Source organism: Sylvia atricapilla, chromosome 2 (assembly GCF_009819655.1).
Source record: "Sylvia atricapilla isolate bSylAtr1 chromosome 2, bSylAtr1.pri, whole genome shotgun sequence".
NCBI classification, from domain to species: domain Eukaryota; kingdom Metazoa; phylum Chordata; class Aves; order Passeriformes; family Sylviidae; genus Sylvia; species Sylvia atricapilla.
The window spans coordinates 13,337,808-13,358,128 of record NC_089141.1 but is presented as its reverse complement, the minus strand read 5'-3'; the positions used below and the strand labels follow the sequence as shown (position 1 = coordinate 13,358,128).

Genomic DNA, 20,321 nt, shown 5'->3' with positions numbered 1-20,321 from the left:
TATAATCAGGCAGCTACACATCAAGAATGTCATCAGTGACTATCTGGGAGAGAAAGAACAAGTTATACCAAACATGCCTACAGTGTTTCAAAACCTTTCAATACTGTTACAGCAATTATTTTTTAATATATAAATACTATGATTTTCCTAGAAGAGGAGCATTTAAACAAACATTTTACTTTGGTATTTCCTCTGCTTTTTAAATGTAGTCAATTAAATTTTCTATGCTACACTGTGCAGTCTGAGAGGAAAAACCAGAGATTAAGCAGAAAAGGGAAGTTCTTGAAGTACCAGAAAGGCAGCTAATTATCAAAATTTCCACATTAGTCTCAAAAAGAGAAGAAAAAAATCCCCAAAACTAATAAGTGAGATCCCTTACCATTTCTGCTTAACACATGACATCATCATATCGTTCTTTGCAGTGCAGACACACAGCAGGAATTGGGATGAATGCTAAATTAAGTGTTAGGTTATTCCTATTCTCTCCAAATTACAAAATTCAGACTGCCTTAATCAGCAGAAGCAACCCAGACTTTACAACCACCCAGCCTGCACAGAGAAGAAACAAGGGGCTCCTTTAAAAGAGATCAAATTTGACTCTCTATGTCAAAGCTGTAACCACCACAGTAGCCTGGGATCATCTGAGACACATAGGACTCCTCCCATGCCTTGCAAGAAAACAGTCCTGTTACACCTCTCTGACTGCAATACTCCCTTACCTTAAAAAAGCCTGATAGATTTTTATGGCTTGAAAGATCTGCAGCCTATCATCTGAAGATATCAGAGAGGAGCAAATGAAAGAGTCCGTGAGAGAGACATTTACATTGTTCTTTCCCAGGCGGCTAGGATTCTTTTTTTAGATAATGTAGAGCTCTTATCAAAAGGAATTAGCCTGGGTGTAATTGCTTAAAACCCATTATCTCTATCAGGATGAAGAAACGCATACTGCATCTTAAGTGGAGCCTCAGAAAAGCTATCAAACTGCAAGGCTGCTGGATTGTTCTTATCTCCATACCATCTGAGATCTCAGAAAAACCACATCTCCAGCACAGGGTGAAAAAACAAGCACCTTCCCAGCTAAACTCCACTTATACCATGTGGATTAACATTCACGTGAAAGCATGTGAATGTTGATTTTGCAGCACAGGAACAACATGCTTTCTTCACCCCTCATCCCCTCATCCACTACCACCAAGGCACAGGATTACAAAAGCACCTGAACAAACCATGAGGCTTTCACTAGGGCACAGTTCTCAGCTAGCACAGAACCACAGAATGGTTTGGGTCAGAATGGACTTTAAAAAGATTATCTAGTTCCAACACCTTGCCATGGGCAGGGACATCTTGCACTAGACCGAGGTGCTAGAAGTTTCAGCCAACTTGACCTTGAACACTTCAAATAATGGGGCATCCACAGCTTTTCTGGGCAATCTGCTTCAGTGTCTTTCCACCCTCATCATAAAGAATTTCTTCTTAATATCCAATCAAAACTGTCCTCTTTCAGTTTAATCCATTATCTCTTGTCCTATCACTACATGCCTTGGTCAAATGTCTCTCTCCATCTTTCTTACCAGCCCCCTTTAAGGACTGAAAGGCCACAACATGATCTCCCTGGAGTCTTCTCTTCTCCAGACTTTACACCCCCAATTCTCTCAGCCTTTCTCCACAGGAAAGGAGTTCCAGCCCTGACAGCAGTTAGAAGATCTTATAGTCTAAAAAGACAGAGGCAATAAGAGAACAATACTTCACCATATGAAAAACACTATATCACTGCAGATATTCAGCAGTTCTGAATCACTGATTCTGATCACTGACCAAAAAGATTCAGTTTGGAAAAACGCCACCAAACCATCTCACAAAAATGAAAGCCACCTTCTGTCTCTCCGCTAAGGCAGCTGCAACAGGCAGCACTTCCTCTCCTGCCATCTCTCAGGCTTTTGGGAACGAAGCACCGGTCACCTGTACAGCTCCTCCAGTTTGAAGACAAGCTGACTGGCATCTCTCACCCTGGCACATCACCCATTTCAATCCTGTGCCAAAACAAGCTACAGGAATTTGTTGGAGGTGCTTCTGTGGATTATTCATGCTACAGTACAAGGAGAAGAGACCAGTAAACTGTAGTGGACACTGAAAGGCAGAAATCAGGTTGCATGTGCAGGTAGCATTTAAAACACTATCACTGGCTCCTGACAGCACAGATTCCTCTGTACACCACTGGTTCCTGGCCACAGGGAGAGGTTTGCTACTGGAAGGTAGACCAGGGCATATGGCAGACAGGAGAGAAAGGAAAAGCCATACAAACCTTTCCCACCTGTGCAAAACAGGAGGCTACCTTCTAAAAGAGAGCAGCTCTTGGGAGGCACAGAACTGTGGCACCACTGGTCCAAACAAAACTTAAAAAAATAACCCCACAAAACAAACAAACAAACAAATCCCAACAAACCACCACACCTAGCAGGCAAAGATAATAGTAAGTAATACTAAAGATCATGTTTTAGATTCCCTGGATGTCAAACAATTCCATTACATATAATCTCTATTCCCTTTCCCTATCACTGACTGACAGTTAAAGATAAAAGGCTGTATTTAAGAACTACTTTTGACAAGTCTCTAAAATGCATCTGGGAGCAAAAAAATAATGGGGATAGGAAAAAAATCCCATGAAATGCAGGAATTAACATGACACATCTTCCTGGATCTCACCTGACAAACCTGCCCCTGCTAATGGCCTTCATTTACTGTCCTCCAAATTGTCTCACAGATCTCCATTTTTATCCTACTCTGACAGAGCAGCCCATTCAGGTTACCTGGTGACATCCGACCCAAAAAGTCCAGGGATTCTGGAAGTGGTATTTAGACTGTCACACAAGACAGGTGATTTTCTGTTGTTCTTCCTCACAAACAATTTGTGTTGCAGAGGAGAAGTTCAGTATGTTACATTCTAAAGAAAACAGCTGACAAAGCAGTAAAGCCCACAAGTCAAGCTTAAGAGCATAGTTGGAAAGCAGGCTGCAAATATTTCCAGAAATGCTGTATCTACAGCATCTTCACATTTCCTTTTGTGGGAAGGAAGGACACCAGTTAACAAATACCTACTACTAATGCCAACATGAGCAAGAGCAGTACTTTTAAAAAGTCCCCAAACTGGAATATACAGAATTAAAATCAGTGCTGTTCTGCAACATCATTAACTTGCACTTATCTCTTATCTTAAATCTTTCCCAAAGCAGTTGGAACTGAGCAGAGCAGTCCAAATCCATTTGTTCTATACTGCAATTTCCTCTGGGCAGAGACAAACCATTTTCTTTGCTCTGTGTGGAATGCAGCACACCACTAGGATTAAACTGAACTTTTGGAGGATTTTACTGGAGTAAACAATTGGAACAGATAATTTTTAAATCTGCATCTATGTTAACTAAAAATCACACATTGAGTGAAAATCCAAGACAAAAAAATCTATATCCTAGAAAGATCAAATTAAAACTCGATAAGCTACTACCATTTTTTTTTACCAGCATGACTTTACACAGGACATAGCATATAGCAGAGCTGGAAAGCTAAGAAAAAGCATTTGTGTAAAAGAGGCTTTTTACAAGATGCACAAATAGCAACATCCATGTGTTTCACAAGGCTGTAATTTGTATAATATATATATACATTTTAAAAAGGAATCCTGAAACACTCCCTCCTCTCCCCAAAATAATTTCCATTATCATCACCCTTTTTCCTCCCAAAGCAGAAAGCATTGATTTTTATTAGCATGAAGTAATCATTTGCTTTCCAAGTTATCTCTAATGCTAGGTAATAATACCAAAAAAACCCTTTAAAAATGCTAACAAATACAAAAAGTGCTGAAACCAATATAATGTATTTTACTTTTCATTAACAATTACACTAAAACTAAAAAGCAAAGCAAGAAAAAGCACAGACAAATGTTTGGAGTTGTTTTTTTTTGTTGGGTGAGTGTTTCTTGGGCGATTGTTTTGTCTTACTTTTAGATGTGAGCTTTTTATTTGGTGTTTGGGATGAAGGGAGGCAGGCCACAGGAGGTTTCCATCGTTGGATTTTTGTGTTATTTACTTGCTTAAATTTGGTGGCATTTGTCCACTCCAATTTAACCCAACACCCTACTCATACCAGACAAGGTCCTGTCTAAAGCCAATTTAAATCTAAAGGAGATTTGGAAATTAAATTTAAAAAGCCAAATACTTTAATAATCCAGATATTACTAATCTTAACCTGCACCTCCCCAAGAATTATTTTGGGGTTCACTTCCAATCTCCACAACACAGGCACTTATTTCCTAACCAGCATTTTACCAGATGAGTAAAGCCATCCTGGAGGCTCCAGCAAAAGCAGCAGCAGAGGCCCATCACAGAAGTCAGCAGCCACAATGCCAAATGACACAATACACACACTTGTGGCTCCCAGACTCTGCAGTTGGGATCCTGAAGGGCAGCTTCACTCTGCCTGCATCTGCTGTTGTGAGAGATTAAGGAACGAGGTGGCTGGGCAGCCAGGCTGCTGGAACTGCTGAACAAGGCAGCATATGGCACTGGCCCACCTTGGCTCCACACTTGACAACTGATTTGCAGCCACAGGAGCCGGTGGGGGGATGGAGCTCAGTGTTTTAGAGCAATCCTTTTCGCCTGTAATTTAATTTTCTAACGGTCTCATCTTCTCCGTAAATAATCTCCAAGCAAGCAGCCACATTAAAAATGCCAACAGCAGATGCACACAGAATGGATGTTATGGCATGGAAATGAGTGCCTGTGTCTTGTAGGACCATGTAGGTAAGTGCAGTAGCACAGCTATTGCCAGGTCTTTTTGCAGCAGATCTGCTTGGACAGATTAACCAACTAGACCAAATTTAAAAACCAGGAAGAGTTAGGAACAGATAACAACAGGCATTCCTAGTTCCAGGCTTAGTGCTCACTGTATCACACTGTTCCTTTACATAAAGATTTATGCAAAGATATGCAAGCTGGGCAAAAATGACATAAGCCAGTACAGTACCTAACTTGTGTAGTTACCTAACTTGTGCTCTAGCAACTGGTTCCCCCAGAGGACTTCACCTGGGCCCCTACACTACCACCATATATCTACACTGCTGCCTGAAACCTGGAGGCCAGTGTTTTCCAAGCCCTTCTCTCAAAGCCTACAGATCCAATTAGCACCTAAAAGCCAGTTTCAGGTCATGCAGAGCAACAGTGTTTAGTATGTTAATCTCTGTGAAGCCCGCATGGTATTTTTCTTCTGGACAACAAGGAATGCACGCATGCGTGCACACGGAGTATGATTTAAGAGACATCAGGGCTCTTCCTCCTTTAAGACAAGATTTACATAACTAATTCTGTAATTGAGAACAGGACTGCAAGGTATTTACAGTATTTGATGCTGCCGAGCTTTTATTATTTGCTGTGGGAGAGACAATGAGAGACTCTGTTGCCCCAGAAAAGATAGGTAGTCTCATCTGTAGCATTAAAAAAAAAAGCAGACACATGAAATTACCCATTTCAGGAAGAGATATTTTCCATTACAGAATTATTTCTCTCTTCCAAAGCAGAGGGTCAGCGGTTCAGTGGGAGCAAGAGAAGAAAAGAGTCTGGATAAGAAAAGAGATGAGAGGTCAGGGACATAAAACAACTTCTAGAAGGCACACAGGGATTCCAGTCAAGGTCTCTGTGCAACCCCCACACAGACTGTTAAACAAAATTGCCCCCAGATGGGTCTGCAAAACAGCTGGCTTTGAAAACAGGCATGCCACAGCACTCTTCATTATTTGAAAGGGACAAATACCAACACAAGACAGTTCTGGAAACACCGGGAAAAGCCTTACATACAACATTCAAATCAATACGGCTGGTTTCATTAAGACTCTTGAAAATTCAGAATAAAGTTTTAGGTTATCAAGGTTATTACTTCACTAATATTTAAACAGAAAAAAAAATCTGCATCACAAAGAAAATTAAGACTAGTATAACTGTCTACTTTGGCACTAGCACAGTCTTAAAAAGAGAAAAGGCTGTAGAGGGCAGCTGGTGCTAAGCCACTAAAAACCACACTGCATCTTTGGGGTGTTGCAATGTGCCAAAGATCCAAGACACCTGAAGCACAGCAGATATGCTACTGGAGTGACACTTCTGGTCCAGTTACATCCCAAGGAATGCTAACTGCACACTCAGATTGCTTCCAAGTAAAAAGCAAACTGCAGAAACTGGGAGAGTGAGGAGATTTACCTCAGAAATTCAGTCCTCGACAACCAAAATGATAATGAAGACACAACTCGTGCACTCTTAAAGGATGCTGAAAGGACTGTTCATATTTGAACTTCAGTGTGGAAACAGAAACTCCTCCCTAAATCACAAATGTGAGCTAAAGCCATGAACATGTGTGGCCAGGATTTGACATCCACCCACACTTCGCAGCATCACTTATGCCTGCTCAACAAATTTAACAGCCAAAATGTCTAAAAAAAGCATGCAAGAGTCAAAAATTTCCTGGCATTCAGTGCCTCCAAGAGCTTGAAGGCAAATTAGCTGTGTAATTAGCTGTCTGTGGCCCTGAGTCCTACCTCTAGAAAGCTGCTCTCATACGTGAAAGGAAACAGTATTGCATGCAGCTGCTGTTTAATTTCCTGGAAGATTAATTTTACTGGACAGAAGAAGAGACTTTCTGGAACAGGTGGGCAGGTATGTGCATGTGGGCAACACAGAAGATCCAGAAACCAGCAAAGCACTGAGCAAGCACCTAGTGACATTTAACTCCCAATTACTCAATCCTGGAGAAAAACAAACATTTCTGCTTGTTACTTATAAAGTAAGCAAAAAAAAAAAAAAAAAAAAAAAAAAAAAAAAAAAAAAAAGCAGCAGCACTCTGCTCTTGTGTGACCAAAGTTAACTACTTCTAGAAATGAAGAGGTTCAATTATCAAAAATGCCTAAACATTAATCTCCTGGGGAACTAAGCCTCCTTTCTAAAGTTCCAGGCTCACAGTCCTAAGTCTTCCATCACCTCTGAAAACCCTGCCCTAAATTCAATGCAGGCATTTTGTTACCTCCAGTAGCAGAATAGCAAGGTTCATCAATTCAGCACCTGGCCAAAGAAGACCAGCAGTCTTTTCATGTTCTCCATCACAAATTTAAAGTCTTTTCCCCTTTAGATTATATGCCAGCAAGTTATCACTATGATCTGCTTTGATTAACTTGCAGCATTTGCCGCAGTATCTACTTTTGCCTCTGCAATCAATCCTGAACAGCCTCCCTGGTACACACAGGAATAGGTAGCACAGCAGAATGTCACACATATTTAAGCTTCTGGGGAGAATTTGATGCCATTAGACATGAGAAAATCCACATGTAATAAAAGATTATCACAGCATAGTACCACTTGGAGTCTTAGCCAAGTCTTGGGGTTCAGCCTTTAGCTACCCACTTTCATTTCAGCATGCCCAAATACACATCTTAAAATGCTTCTTGTTATGCCTGCTTTCAAGAAATATATCTCTCCAAAGTAGATACTTTGCTGCTGTCTCTGGCATGTTATGCATTGGACAGTCAACACCAGAGGTGATGAAAGAGAAAGGGAAAGGTAACACAACAAGATTAGCTAATAGGTGCCAACACCCAGAACATTTCAGAAACCAACTTCAGAGGTAGCCGAATGCAACACCCATGAGTCAGCAAATACTTGGAGGAATTAGCCAAGGTTAAGCACATTAAAGGGAGGTTGGATGGAGCTCTGAGCAACCTGATCCAGTGGAAAGTGTCTCTCTCCATGGCAGGACGGTTGGAACGAGATGATCTGTAAGGTCCCTTCCAACCCAAACCATCCTATGATTCTATGAGGACACCACCTCTAACTTCAGAAGATCCCAAGCTACATATGATCATGAAATGATACACTAGGAAAGTAATATGTTCAGTCTTCTCTAGGCTTCCACTCGTGGCCACTGTCAAGAGGCAAGACCTGAGGCTAAATACATCTTTGGTGTCAGCCTTCCCCTTTCTTCTACAGCCTCAGGAAGCAGGAGCTTGGAGGCTCTATGCTTTTACCACTGATTGCTTTGCAGTAGAGCCCAGGCTGGTGACTAGGCTGGGCCCAGCAGTGAGAAGAGACAAAAAAAAGGAATGAAAGAACACAGAATTTTCAAGTAACTCCAAAATCAAAAGCGAGAGAATCCTTTTGAGCATGAAACAAGAGTGAAAGGCGGGTAGAGAACCAACATGACATTAAAATAGCAGGAGGAGGAGAATACAGTTTTTGAAAGACACCCAGAGGGAAAATGCTTAATTGTTTCTTTTCTGCACCAGTCTCCACGCAGAACTATTCTAGGTTACACTATTTAACAAGACAACCTACGCACAAAATAAGTAGCTGTTAATATTTGGGTGAAACTTGGGATATGCTGAAATTACTCGGTAACTAACACTTATAATCAGCTTACATTGAAACAGACAGCAGATTGCATGCACCCCAGGCATCCTCACATTTGCTGCCTTGGAAAGAACAGCTATATCCCACAGTACATTGTTCAGCAGAACAAAAGACTCTGCATATCCCAATGGACAGCACACCAGCCATTTTGTGGATCCTGCACTGGTGCACATCTGTAGCACGACAACTACAGACAAGACCTCTTGCAACTCATTGGAAATGCAACAGTGCACTGCTGACTAAGCCTCAGAAGTTTCCACCAACCCCTGTATTGATGCAAACAAAATTTTAATATCAATTGAAATTATGTCTAGTGCAAGCACAGTAGCTCTCTAACACCATGAGAACAGAAGGGGAAAGTACGTCACCAATTTAGAAAGTCAAGGGTGCTAAAATTCACCTGGAGAGCTGTAGATGGATTTGGCCACAAACACTGGAATTAGCAGTCCATGCTTTTAAAGCACGAGGGAAGAGCCTTAGTAGCAGCTTTTAAGTTACCTTTGGGATTTCTAGTGAACATCTATCTGAACTGTCCCTTTCACTTGAGAGCAAAGAGCTCTTGGGTAACAAAGGATGTCCTCACTGCACAGAGAGCCAGACGTATTTATTTTATTTTATTAATACTCCCCAGAGGTACTTCTGACTGGGCCCAGAAAACCAGAGCATGAAACACTCCTGTCCAACGAGCAGGGCAAGCCTTGCTCCCTGTGTCAGAACACATCCTGGAAGCCAAAGAGACCTGCTCAGCAGCCTTAGTATACTAGAGACCACACGAACTTATGGGAACCGCTCCAAGTGCAAGCACAAAACAGACCCAAATGTGAGAAAACAGAAAGAAAACAGAAATGTGACATGTATTTCTACCACACCAACCTAAACTGGAGAGGTATTCATTTGGCACCCAAGCCCTTAACTCAGGCTGAAAAAAAAAAAAAATTAACTGAAAGCCTGATCTCACAAGCATTAATAAAATAAAAAAAAAATAAAAAATAAAAAAAGTAAACCCAAACCAATAAACAAACAAAAACCAAATAAAAAGATAAGCAAGTAAGAGACTGAATTCTGTGCAGCACCAAGAAGTTCTCCTTGCTCACATACTTCATGATAACATCTGAAAAGATAGCATTGTTTAAGAAGTTGGTGCTATATCTAAGCCCCCTTGGGCAAAAGAAAAGGAGCTATGCCTTCATTAATGTTCAGAAAGCAGCACGGTAGACTGTACTCAGATTTCTCAATGGATAGTTTAAAAATAAAGTACCCTCCTCCCAGGCCTGCACCTAGCAACATCCAATGTCAGCAATATATAACAATAAGACTGACAAGTCTTTCATAAATAAATACAACAAAATTGTTTATTTCCCTTTTAATTTCTTCACTGTTTATAAATCCACACTTTAAAGTTTCTAAGTACTACTTATACGGTCTGCTCAATTTTTATTTTACTACACCACATAACCGACTGTGTTTCTGTCTTGCTGGAATGGCAGCCATAAGTCATGTTAACAGCACCAATATCCTACAGAAAATTTGTTTATTATTAGAGAGCAATCAGTATTACTACTGTTACAAGAAAATAACAAAATGCCGAAAAGGCACTCCTGCTGCTAGTGAAGATCTAAATGGAAGGTACACAAAGAATTTACAGGGCTCTAGTTTACTATATAACTTTGCTCTCACCTACTGCCTCCCCACTTAATTTTTCAGAAAAAAAAGAACGGGTTTTTAGAGATTAATAATCTGAGGAGCATTTCCCAGGAGCTTAAACCTGTTCAAATCCACAATACCAAATTATGATGTTCCAAAGAATTCAAGCAGAAGAGCACCTGCCTTAATGGAATGCAAGAGCAACCTACAAACGCTTCCACTGCTTGTAGTTTTATAGCCTAAGCCTACATGGAGTCAAAATGCAGGGCACAAAGCACACAACTAGATCAAGTTTTGCCTTTCCCCAGACAAAACACAGATTATTTCAAGACCTTTATTCCTTTCACAAGGAATAAGCAAGTCTTGGACAAGGGATTGCCTGGAAGTCTTAAAGTACAAAAGTCCAGTCTGTCCCTAGATTGAAAAGCAGCACTCTTTGCCTTTATTGTAAAAGCACATCCTCTTTACCAAAGAGAATTGTGTTTTTAAAAAAATGGTTTAATATTTGAGTAATTATCTTCCCTGGGCAGTCTTAAGGCATTCATATTTCTGCCTACCCTGTTCACACTACTTCACTTTCATCTCTTCGCAGTTCAATGCAAGAAATTCACTACCTGTCTATCACCTACAATTGCTCAGTACAATCAGTGAGTGCTCCCAGAATTCTCTGAGATCCTATTGAAAAAAATCTCTCTGCTGATGAAAAGAACCATCTTCATTAATCCACCTGGCAGATGTATTCTTCCCTTCTAATCATTATGTGAGTTTACAAATCTAACAAAGGTGTACTCACATCACATTATTCAGATTACAAATTCTCTGGGAAAAGAAAGCTCTTGGGCATGGTGCTGTAAATCATCAAAACCACTTCTTACTCCGAGCTGATACCCACTTTGAGAAAAGGTATGCACACAGCGGACTGCCAGGGAAGAGTCACAGGCATGGTCAGTCAACTGGTTATCGCTGAAACAAGCATCTGTTAAGCAGCAGAACTCAGTAATCAAAACCCTGTTTTCTGCAGGAAGGATGCATATTTATAGAGGGCAGCTCAAACTTTGAGTGAAAGCCACCCAGAGTATTGTAAGCCAAGGCTGTAAGTTATCTGCAGAGAGCCTGAAACAACAGCAGAAGCAAAAGCTGCATCTTTGAATGTCAACACTAGAAGCCAATAACAAATTTAACATCACTATTGTGGACTGTTTCAGGATTTATGTATTTTTATGGAAATGCACAAGTGCTGAATGTTCAGTTTCAGCTATCATAGTCAGACTAAGTCCATGAGGCAGTACTGGGGTTACAAGAAACATCCTATAGGAAAAGCTTAAAATGAGGCTCCCTAGTTTCTGTCAGTAAAAGAGAATAGACTTCAAAAATCTAACTTCCTAAGCTCCTGCTAAGCCTGGATGTCAGTCACTTAAATGTTTGTCCCTATTTCATCCTTAAATGCCAGAAACACCAATGGACAAGGAAAGAAAACATTCACAGAATCACAGAGCATCCCAAGTTGGAAGGGACACATGAGGATCACCAAGTCCAATTCTTGGCCCTGCAGAGGACACCCCAGGGGTCACACCATGTGCCTGAGCAGTGTCCAAACACTTCCTGAACTCTGTGAGTCTTGGTGCTGTGACCACTGCCCTGGGGAGCCTGTCCAGTGCCCAACCACACTCTGGGTGAAGAGCCTTTCCCAATATCCAACCTAAACCTGCCCTGACACCTTCAGGCCAATCCTTTGGATCCTGTCCCTGGTCACCACAAGGAGATCAGTGCCTGCCCCTCCCCTTCCCCTCATGAGGAAGCTGGAACCCCAATGAGGTTTCTCCTCAGCCTCCTTCAGGCTGAACAGAACAAGTGACCTCAGTTGCCCTTGCATGGCTTCCCCGCCAGTCCCTTCACCATCTTCATAGTCCTAATTCCAATTAGTTTCTATCTCAACACAAAAAAATCTGTAACAGAGGTAGGTGATGCTAAGAAGGGAGAATCCAGAAATGGGCAGCAGAACTTCTATATGACCCCCACCATAAATTCAAAGAATGTTCTGCCAACTATTTCATTTTTAGAGCTCATTCAGTTTTAAACTCCAGTTTTGTTATTACTTGAGACTTGTGACAGGAGCTTCCATGCAATGCATAATTCAGCATTCATGTGGCAAAAAATCATCAAAATTACAAGAAGTCACAGAATAACTGTGTAACAGTCTAGCAGTATTTATGTAACCACAGTAATATAAGGCAATATTCTTCAGAGACCTTTCATTAGACCAGCTGTTACAGTAAGAAGAAATGGCATACACGTCCTTTTTCTGAAACAGATACAATACGAAACTTTTGTAAAGTTTCACAAGCACCAAGATCCTAGTGAAAAAACCTCTCCATAGTTATACCTTTGCTATCATTCTGCCTCAATGAGCTCAAACACAGCTCAGCTCACATCCCACAGCCTCTCACAGCTCTGCCCATCACAAGTGTACACTCCAACACTTCTACCCACAGTGACGTTCCTGCAGAACAAAACACCCAAGATGACCCGACAAAATCCTTGCTGTCATTCATGCTTCTGATGCTGCAAAGAAGACTATTTAGGTAGAAGTGGATTCAAATGGAAGAAAAAAAAGACAGGCAAAAGATGACTTCATGCACAGAAACAGATGTTCTGAAAGAGGGCAAGAGAGAGATTCTGCTCTCCTAGGAATGCTAACAATATATATCACCAGATGAGCAGAATTCTGTCCAAGTGCTATTTAGGTTTCCCAGCAGGTACTCACTGCCCTTCACCCACTTCAAGACAAAGCACACATGCCATCTTTTCCAAGAAAAAGCAGAAGGTCCTCAGTACAGCCAGGCTACTCAGGAGACAGTCTCAGGCTCCTGTGGCAGAGGCTGCTGAAACAGACCCACAGGTCCCCTGAAGCTCCCACCAACCCTCCAAGCTATGCTCAGTGCATGAACCAGGGGTCTCTAAGAAGTGTCACAGCAGAAAAAGAACACAGGCAAGCCATGCTTCCTCCCCTTTGCATATCTCTGGAGAGTGCCCAAACCCAGCCATATCACTGCCCCTGAAGACGTCCTAAAGATCTGTCTGAAACATGGTAAAATGTACCAGGAGCAAATTTTATATCAAACTACAAGAGAAGGGTACATGAAATTGCCTGTGAGGAATTTAAAGATCTTGCAAAGACACAGAAACAATCATCAGACCATTTTCTGTCATTATCTGGTGACATACATCCAGGACAATACAAAGGTCCTAAAGGTACTGCATTAATTACCACCAGTTCAAAATCTCCTTGGCTTCATGTATTGAAAACAATTGTCACTTCATGAGCTTTTCAAGTTTCTAATACATATGAAAACAGCAATTGCTGGGGAGATGCAGAAGGAAGTGGTGGTGTTAACTAGTGCCAAGAAGCATTCAAATGACTTCAAAGGTCGAAGTTCTTCACTCACCCATGCAAACAGAACAGTCAAAACCAGGGCAGACAGGGCTGTCCCTCCTTGTGCATGTGTCAGCCACAGCCAACACATATCTGGCTGTTGTGTATCAGAAACTGGGTTCTGAGCTCACCCAGGAGCCAACCTCTGTTGCAGTGTTTAAATTCCAAGAAACATCTGTGTACTCATGACAGTCGCCTGACCAGAGCCCCGCTTTGGACTGAAATCCACAGTCCACAGCAACAAGGCAGCCCTGGCACTGGAGGATTAGTGCTGAGCCCAGACTGCCACTCAACTCACGTGAGGGCAGAACTCACGCTGGACTCGGCCCAAACCCACATATGCAAAGCGTGTTCTCGCCCCAATGCACCATCACCAGAAGTGCGACCAAAAAAAAAAAAAAAAAAACCACAAAGCCAGCACATTACTTTGCCGACAAACGCATGTTCCATCAAAGTCCAAGGTAAAGGGACTCATTCTGGGGTAGGAATTGTTAAACCTTACAAGTTTCAGTACAGAAGTATCCCATGCACTGCTTTGCATCCACTTGTAGGTTCATACCCTTGCCCAGATACACAAAGAGGTTTAAGGGTCTCTCTACAGCATCAGAGAGGGAGAAAAATCCCTCTATATACATAAAACCTAAAAGCTGATGGCTCACATCAAGAGGAGGGTCAGTGAAAAATACTTCAAGTTACCTTTAGCAAATACTTTCTAAGTGGCTGTGGCCTATCTCAGTTGATCCCTGGAGATCTATAAGGTAAAGTCTGGAACACACCCTGAGGCCTCTGGTCCTAAGCAGGAACAAGGGTTCCATGTGAAGTCTCATTTGTTCTTTGGCTATTTCGGAAGGACATCTCCACCCAGTAACTCTGTTCACAGTACTGCAATCTCCCCCTCAACCCCTCCCTTCCAGACTTGAAAGGCAGACACCAGCAACTCAGATGCCACAGCATACCCTGCAGCCACATGCATCACACTTCAGTCCTTGTTTTAAACTCTGCAGGAGTCTACAATTAGATATTCCATTTACCAACCAGTGATGAGCAGAAAACGTGGCTCAGAAAACCAAGGTACTTCAAGATTCAACTGCAGAGTTTTGAGAAACCTGTGGTTCTTTACCAAGGCTGTTTTGTAGTGATAACTGCCCCAGCACCACCATGTCATGCAGACAAACCTTCAACTGATTCTTCCATTTTAAACAAGCTATTCCCTCCCTTTCCTTTCTCTGTGGAAAGCATGCCCTGCTCCAGTTCTCTCTCCTCCCCTTCCTTCTCCTACTTCTAATTTCAAGCAACAGCCACACTTCTGTGCCCACTGACCCCTGGGTATTATCCTATATATGCTATTTCTCGATTTTTTTTAATAGCTAAACCCACAGACCTAGGGATGTCAGCAGCTTTGCAACTATTGACAGGTGCCTATCAATAGAGTTGCCAGCAGACAGGGCTCAGTCAATAGCTTTAGTGACCATTCAACCCAGTTTCATGATAAGACAGGGAAGATCCAGCCTTGCGTTACTTCCCACCTCCACTCACCAAGTGATTTTTGTCTCCAATAAGCTGTTATGCTCTTTATTTTCTCACTGATGAGGCCACCTCCAAGCACTTAAGCTCTGTTTGCCCAAAGGTACAGCATGCCTTGTCTAGGACCAAGCCCCGAGATCAAACAGAAACAAGGCTGATGTGATACACTCCTCACCCTGCATTAATTTATACCTCCAGATGAACTGGATGGGAACAAGAACACTGCACGTGAACACCATAAAGACACTTTACACAGACACTCACCATCCACTGACATCACCTCCCCAACACACAGTATGTTGCTGGGCTTCTAAAGAATATAGCACCTCTTCTGGGGGAAGGTGGATGTTATCTGGAGAAATATTACGGGTGGTGCTGTGAAAGCACAACATAGTCTGTGGCAAAGGCAAAAGGCAAAGGAAGACACATCACCTCTCTCACCCTCCAGGAAGAGGATTAGAGTGCAGACAGAAAGACTAACACCTCGCTGCCTATTCTAACAGTTTCCATTAACAAATAATTGCCTATTTTCACCTCAGTATTACTGGCTGCATTCAAGCACAAATCCATGTACTGATTAGACATGCATTTCTGAGGGGGAAAAAAAGAGTATTGGAACTTGAATTACCATTCTCAAATCAAGCAAATTCTGATTTTTTAGTTTAAAGTGAATATGTTTGGTACCCTGAAAATCTAGGAAGCATCCTCCATCAGTTCAGCATCTGTTTCATATTTAGAAGCTATTCTTTGCAAATGCAGGGGTCACACTGCTTTTAAAGCAACCTCAGCCAATTCCCTTTCGCGGGGCAGATTTAATAGCGAATTCCACTGCCACAGGATCCAGTGTGTAATAATGAAGGGTAGCGTGTCAATAGATGAAACTGCACACATCAATAAGGAGCTGGCAGAGGTCCCCGCGGATGCCTCTCTTGCAACAATCATTTTAATGCGTGTAGGAGAACAATGCGTTACAGCCCGCTCAAAGATTCCCCACAGCCACACTGCATCAAAGGCCCGCTGAAACACCACTCTAAAGCTCTGCACTTGGAGCCAGCAGTGCAACACGCACGGAAACAAAGTCCTCCACACTGGCAACTGTTCTTTTTAAGACTGGCAAACCTAAGCAGAGCCAGCTTTTGTCAGAGGACTGGATTCTCGCTAACCAACACGATCCCCAGCAATGGTTCCACCAAACTCTTTTTAGAGGCTACTGATGCGGCAAGAAGAGTGACTCAAAAAGCATGAGAGCACACAAACTGCAGGCATGAAGCTAGCACTGAGCAGCACAGCTAAACCACGTCTTTAAGAAAGGCAGAAAGGCAAGTCCAGACTAATCATGCCTGTTAAACAGAAAGAGTGGAATAAGAGCAGCTACAGCAGCAGGAGTTGTTTTATAGCCAGTGTGAAGTAAAGAATGGTGATGGATATCTGGGAAAAAAGCCTGAGAGAGGAACTGAAGCCAGAGAACAAAAGTTAAAAGCAACGCAAAGTTTACATTGATTTTTTTTCCAAGCTACATATAAGAAAGATGATATATATATACACTTTGTGTGCTACAAGCAGCAGACTCTCACAGCAGCTCTGATCAGTGATCCACACAGACCAGTACATCACTCCAGCATCGGCTAATTTGGCAAAAGGAGAGAAAAAAAGAACAGAAGGGGGTGGGGGGGGAAGGCCTTCACACACATTTACAGAAGTCAGAAACTGGAATAAAAAGGAGGGCTCCATTTCTCCACCCCCAACTGCAGTTGTAATCCTTTGACACCTTACAAGCAATGACAGAATGTTTTCTCTAGGGACCTGAGACTAATTCCCTATTAAGCTTTTACAAATTGATGCTTTTCCAAGTCTTATAATGTGGCCAAATTTGGACATTTTCCTACAAACAGCAAAAGCCACATTCTTGATGCAGAGTTAACACTCCAGCCAAATTTTCAGTTCTTGTTCTAAACCATGCTGTGCTAGAACTTATAAACTTGGCAGCTAAGATTATTATTGGTTCAAGAGTGACAAGGAAGAAATAGCTAGAAGCTACAAGAATCAAAAAGGAAAAAGAGAATTCACACTGCCACCTTCCCAAGTGTAACTATTGGAAATACTGGAGCTTTCTAAGGAAAGAGGGGAACAGTGTTTCCTGGGTGAAAAAAAAAAAGTCAACCTGTGGTAGACATGCAGCCCAGAAAATTTCAACACGAATGCCTGAAGTCCTGCAGAATAATAAACAATTTAAGAGATGGCACTCATAACAAACAGTAACAAGCAGATATACTACAGGCATTGCTGCCAGCCCTGCTTATTGGCAGCTGTGACAGATTGCCTGGGAGCTCCAGTCTTTAATTAGTTCTCATTCCTGAAGTTCACAAGTCAATTAATTCTAAAAACCACCCTCAGATTCTTTTTTAAAGGAAATCCTGTCCAGGATTCTCTGCCTTTCTTACCTCTTCTTCCCATAGCTCAGCTAACAGTTCAGATCTTTTAGAGCATCCATGCAAATTCCATCTGGCTGTGGAGATTATCACTAGTCAAATACTTCAGCTTGCTTCAGCAATTCATATTTCTGCAGCAGTATTTTGCCACTGCTGCATACAACAGATACTGCTCCCCAGCCTGCTTCTTCAGCCCCTCTTTCCCCACAACTTCCCTCCTCCAGGAGGAAGGCAAGTGAAATGGAACACCAACTGCAACACCCCAGTACCAGTTTCAAGCAGTCCCCATGGCAATTACGTCGACTCAAATCTACAAGTATTACATCACATTGCTTTATAACTTTTCCAAGACTCAACAAGGGCATTGAGCAACATGGGTTCTACCTTCTACCTAACTCACTTTAAACTATGGTCAGAATGCCATCATCGAAGTTGATTGCAGCTTCCACTGGAAACCCAGCTTGAATGAAAAAAAAAAAAAGGGCATCCTTTTTTCCTGTCTCAGACTTCATTAAGAAGAAATCAGTTCTGCTTTACAATTATGAAATCTTACGTGTATATGAATAAGCCAGCTTCTGATACAAAACTCCAAAAACCTAAGAAACTTTAAGTTCCTAAATTTCTGTCTTGCTTCCTATCCTATTTTACATATGCTGCTCATCTGGAAAGACATTATTCAAGACTTTCAGCATCTTAGCAGCTATTTGTCAGTTTATCCAAAAGCTGTTTGGTCTGAAACTGATTTTATATTTTTGCCCCTTGCAAAAGACAAGGTGTATTAAAAGTTTCTCATTATTTTTAAAGTCTCTTCTCAGTAGATACTTGAGTCTTGAAAGATAACTGAAAATTGAGGTTTTCTAGAAAATCAAGTGACAAAAAAAAAAAAAAGGTAAAATTGCAAACCTAGTATCCCCCTGATACGAGCTCATTTCTTCTTTAGAACAGGAAATTCTTACAACTTCAAACCTGCTTATGTCACAGTCTCTCCCTGTCTTGTTCGATCCAGTTTTGAGGTACCTTGTGCAGGTTAGGAACTGGGGTCATGCAGGAAACTGCTTATTATTCTTGGACAGAAATGGAAAGATCGGTATGCCTAGACAACTTCACCTCACAGGTCTCTATAAAACAGACTTTATCACTTACCATCACAGATCTGAGATAGCAGAACAAATATCAGAGGCCTGGTAACATCTCCAATAAAAGTAAAAAACGAAGTATTAAACAGATATTTTTATCTGCATTACAATATACACAGTGACTTTATGCTCTATCTAATATCTTGCTTTTGAAAGTACTAGAGACTTTTATAGACACTGACATAACCCGTACTTTGACCTAGCTCATGTTAGTAATGTTTTCCTCAAGTTCTTTCCAATTTAACTTTCAATTGACTTCTATACATAATCTGAAAGAATTCACCTTTTCAGACAATGTGTCCCCTTTCTGTTCCTCCCAAAACACAGAACTTCATACAACATAAAATATATCACTGAAAGGCATCTAAAGCCAGACAATTGAAATGCTCACTTTCTAAAAATACCTTATTCAGATATGTACCCATTTCCCTTCTAAAAAAAAAATATATATATACATTTCTGTTTTGCAGGTTAGTGTTTGACAAGGATTATGGAGATTGGGGAAAAAAAAAACTCCAACCCACAACAAGAAGAAGCAACCACACAGAAACAAATCAACCCATGAATACATTATACGTGAAAGCTGAAATCTCAAATGTCTCTGAATGTTTGTTTATATAACTAGACGGATGGATATATGTTATTTCTTAAGCACATTCCCCTCTAATCAAGCATGTGGCTGCATTTTTAAATGACCCCTACTGCTTACTTCAAATCTTGTTCAGGCAGGTTTATACCTCAGTTCAGGGATTAGAGCCAAATACAACAGAGGCTACCTAAAGAGAGCAAGCTGTTGCTATATTGAAATGTAGCCATCGAGAAACCTGGGGAACAAGGTCGAAGAATTTCAGAAAAAGCACCTAGGCTCCCTAAAAAGCAGCCCCAGACAGGCACCTACAAAGATGCGAGAGAGCCAGAGAAGGTGACTAATCTATCATCTGCCAACCCTAAAGAACTCGGGATGTAAAGGAACAAACACTCACTACACTGTTCACCCTTCGATTCCCACATGTTCCTGCAGCCTACACACCAAGAAAATACATCAGCATGACAAAGCCACAGGGAAAGTGCTTCCTCCTCAGCACCACCACCTGCCCTTCAGTGCCTCACCAACCCAGCTCCAACGCTCACTCCTGCGTGCTTCTAGCGCCTTAGCAGGCTGCATTTCCCCTTTGGGAGCCTTTTTAGCCACCTCCTAAGTCACAGGAGACAGGCAGGTCTAGCTGTAAGCCTTTTCTGAGTACCAGTGAAGATCTGAGCCTGCCTCCTTCCAAGAACAGGCAGGCAAAGGCCACCAGGGCCAGCCCTGGGCTCAGCCGCAGGTAAGCAGGCACCAGCAAGGGAAGAGGGAGCAGATTCCACTCTGACATACCTTGAACACTCCGTAGGCAATCATCCTTACATTGCTTCCCTGCCCTAAACCTTGAGGCTCTCCCGTTTTCTAATGCTCCCACTTTAGCTGCAAATGCAGGAAAAGATTAAAGAGTGCTTTTCCTTGAAGTGCATGATCACAATAACTTATACTAATTACCAAAAGCCTTCTATTGCAGAGCGTGAATTAAACCTTGATTCAAATGACTAATTGTTGTAGCTTCTAAGGAAAAGAAACAAAAATAATTTCAGACACGAGATGCAGGAAACAACTCCATTCATCTAAACACACAGCTCCTGGGGTTCTTCTGGCATGCTGGAACTGACTTTCATCATAGCAGACAGTGAG

General features: G+C 41.8%; 1 protein-coding gene across 1 annotated transcript in view; it reads right to left on the bottom strand.

Annotated features, from left to right (window-relative positions):
• PTGFRN (prostaglandin F2 receptor inhibitor) overlaps nucleotides 1-19,997 on the bottom strand; it is a 62,651-nt gene extending 42,654 nt beyond the window's left edge. Inside the window, exons 1-2 of the mRNA XM_066338334.1 lie at nucleotides 19,974-19,997; nucleotides 19,733-19,796 (exon numbers count right to left, since the gene is read on the bottom strand). Coding sequence (XP_066194431.1) covers nucleotides 19,733-19,796; nucleotides 19,974-19,997 — 88 coding nt within the window. The remainder of the gene's footprint in view (nucleotides 1-19,732; nucleotides 19,797-19,973) is intronic.
• Nucleotides 19,998-20,321: the final 324 nt, after the last annotated feature.